Source organism: Palaemon carinicauda, chromosome 26, assembly GCF_036898095.1.
Source record: "Palaemon carinicauda isolate YSFRI2023 chromosome 26, ASM3689809v2, whole genome shotgun sequence".
NCBI classification, from domain to species: domain Eukaryota; kingdom Metazoa; phylum Arthropoda; class Malacostraca; order Decapoda; family Palaemonidae; genus Palaemon; species Palaemon carinicauda.
In genome coordinates, this window is record NC_090750.1 from 6,442,218 (window position 1) to 6,444,884 (window position 2,667).

The 2,667-nt window shown below is 38.1% G+C and overlaps 1 protein-coding gene across 1 annotated transcript; it reads right to left on the reverse strand.

Annotated features, from left to right (window-relative positions):
* Nucleotides 1-2,192: 2,192 nt before the first annotated feature.
* LOC137619763 (oocyte zinc finger protein XlCOF19-like) lies at nt 2,193-2,639 on the reverse strand. Its single transcript, XM_068350068.1, has one exon. It carries the CDS (start codon nt 2,637-2,639, stop codon nt 2,193-2,195), a length of 447 nt encoding a protein of 148 aa, XP_068206169.1.
* Between the last annotated feature and the right edge of the window lie 28 nt (nt 2,640-2,667).

Consider the following 2,667-nt stretch of genomic DNA (forward strand, 5'->3'; position numbering starts at 1 on the left):
CAAGCATAAGTAGCAATATCTCCTGGATATTGTTTTCTTTCATCAGGTTGAGCATTTTAGCTGCAGTGTTCTGTGGAAGGCAAGGAAATGAGGAATAGAAGATCTTTTATTCCAACCGTAGCTTGTCTACCTTTTCTAACTCATAAAACTGGCATAATTTTGGCAATGACTTGAATGCCTCTTCATTCACAGGTTCTTTCCAGTTATCTTGGACTGTCATACAATGAAAGATATTTAGGATACCCCATGTTGTGTTGTCTCCACCTTTAAATCTTCTTTGTAGCTTTTGTGATATTGTATCTAAAATACTCTCATACGATAGTACTCATCCAAGGATTGATATTGCTGGTCCTCAGCAGCAGATGTAGTACCATACTTGTATCTTTCAGGCATTTTTCTTCTTTTGCCTTGTCCAGGATTCCTAGATGGGAGGTCGATGGCCATGGATTCAGCTCTCTCTTAAACATTTGTAAAAATCTCCTGAAACTTCTCATCATTTCTTAATTCCCTCAAACCTTGTAGCACTCCATTCACATTTCTGTAGGAGGCAGCCAAATCAAAGTTTCTTGAAAAACTGGGGGGTGGTAATCTCAAGACAAACAAGAAATTCAAAGTTAATACTTTGCAACAATATTGAGGCCTCCCCTGCTGATGCATCAGGAGGATGTTTTTTTTCACTATCACTCCTAAAAATTGCTTCAGAGCTGGGATGACCTTCCTTATGGTTCTAAGAGCTGACTCTCTGTAAGCTTATCTTGTGTCTGATAGTTTCTTAAGATCAAGTGGGCGGTCTTCTGGATAAATTGCTTTCTGGATCTCCATGAGCGCAGCATGCCGTTTTGAAGAGTTAGTAATGAAAGCATAGAGTTTCTCCACCGAATTGAAAAAAGCTAAAAACTGAATACTTGATTTTGCACTTTCGACTAATACTAGATTTAGGCTGTGTGCATGGTAGTGTACATAGAGTGCTTTTGGGTTCTTTTTTCGGGGTCTGGACTGTAATCCATTGTATATTCCACTCATACTTGCTGCCCCATCATATCTTTGTCCACGCATATCATCTATGTTATTTGAAAGCAATACACTTAGGGTCTTTTCAGTATTTTTTTTTTTTTTTTTTTTTTTTTTTTTTTTTTTTTTTTTTTTTTTTTTTAATACATCAAGGTGCAATTTAAATACACTGTCATACTTGCTAAACATTTTCTTGCCAAGTATAGACTAATGGAGATCAACCTACATAAAATTTCTCCTTTTCTCTGCTTCTCTTTGTCTCTAGCAGTTTGTATTTCCTGATTAGCTCTTTCTAAAGCCATATATAATGCTTGACTTTGGAACTCTTTCCATCGAACCATATTAATCATGTGAGACTCTGAACTATCATGGTCCCTTATTTTCTCTAAAGCTGTCCTCCAACGGCTTATGCCCTCTGATTTCCAAGCTACTCGGCCCCTTTACTTTTCATCATTCAGCTGAAGCAGAACATGACATCTTTCTGATGTGAATACTCCAACCGTGTTAATTATTATTATTATTATTATTATTATTATTATTATTATTATTATTATTATTATTATTATTGACACAATTAGGTGGCATAGGCAGCGGGCTTATGATACATCCCTCTCAAAGGGGCACTTTTAATACAGTAGCAAAAGGGGCAGGTGCTTAGGCACCCCTAACACCCCCCTTCTGCACGTCCCTGTGCACAAGGATTGAAGAAAGTCTTAAATGGTAATTGTTTAATTTTTCATATTAAAGTCAAACAGTATGATGTGATGTCACAGATCACGAATAACTCCACCAATATAAACGAGATTAAGGTTAATAGAGACTGAATTTTCCGAACACTAGATGAAAACTAACCAAGATCATAGGGAAATTTGATGAATCAAATTTCATCATGGGTATTTGGAATTGAGATTGGAAGAATGTCGATAGAAGAACGTTCCTTTTGTGATACATCGTTTTTATTATAAAAATGTAGCATTTATAACATCTTTTCAAAGAATGATAGACAAAATCCAAATAACATGCTACATAGATCGAAAAGAACACAAGTTTCAAATTAATTAGTTTTACAGATATAAAAACAACAGAACCCTAAGACCGGAATGACTCCATCTTGACATTTTTCTTGTCTCTTTATTAAGGGGTGTTAAGACTCCACTAATCTTCCTCAAGACTCAATGAATTCAACGGAATGCACCAGTAGATGCATCCTGAGGGGGGGAATAATCTTGGAACGCCTTAGGGCAGATGGCGCACTGGAACCCCCTATGGGATTCCCTGTGCTGCTGCAGGAGATCAAAATCGCGGAAAGTCTTGAAACAGTTGAGGCAGGCGAAGGGCACCTCCCTGAAATGGTCAGACTTGTGAATCATCATTTTCTTCTCTGTGGGGAATCGTTGGCGGCAGATGCTGCAGGGGAATGACACTCGACGGCGAGTGAATACCAGAGGCCTCGAAGAGAGGGCCAACAAGGCAGCGACTTCTTCGGGTAAAGGAGACTCGTCAGTGTCACTTTCTTTCTCTGTTGATACATCTTTCTTCTTAATCTTTTTCTTTCTCTCCCTTCTAGCAGTGTTTTCTTCTCCCCTTCTTTTCCTTAGCGTCATCGAGTATCTTCGTTCTGAAGGCATCTTGACTACGAATATGATCGTTTGTCAT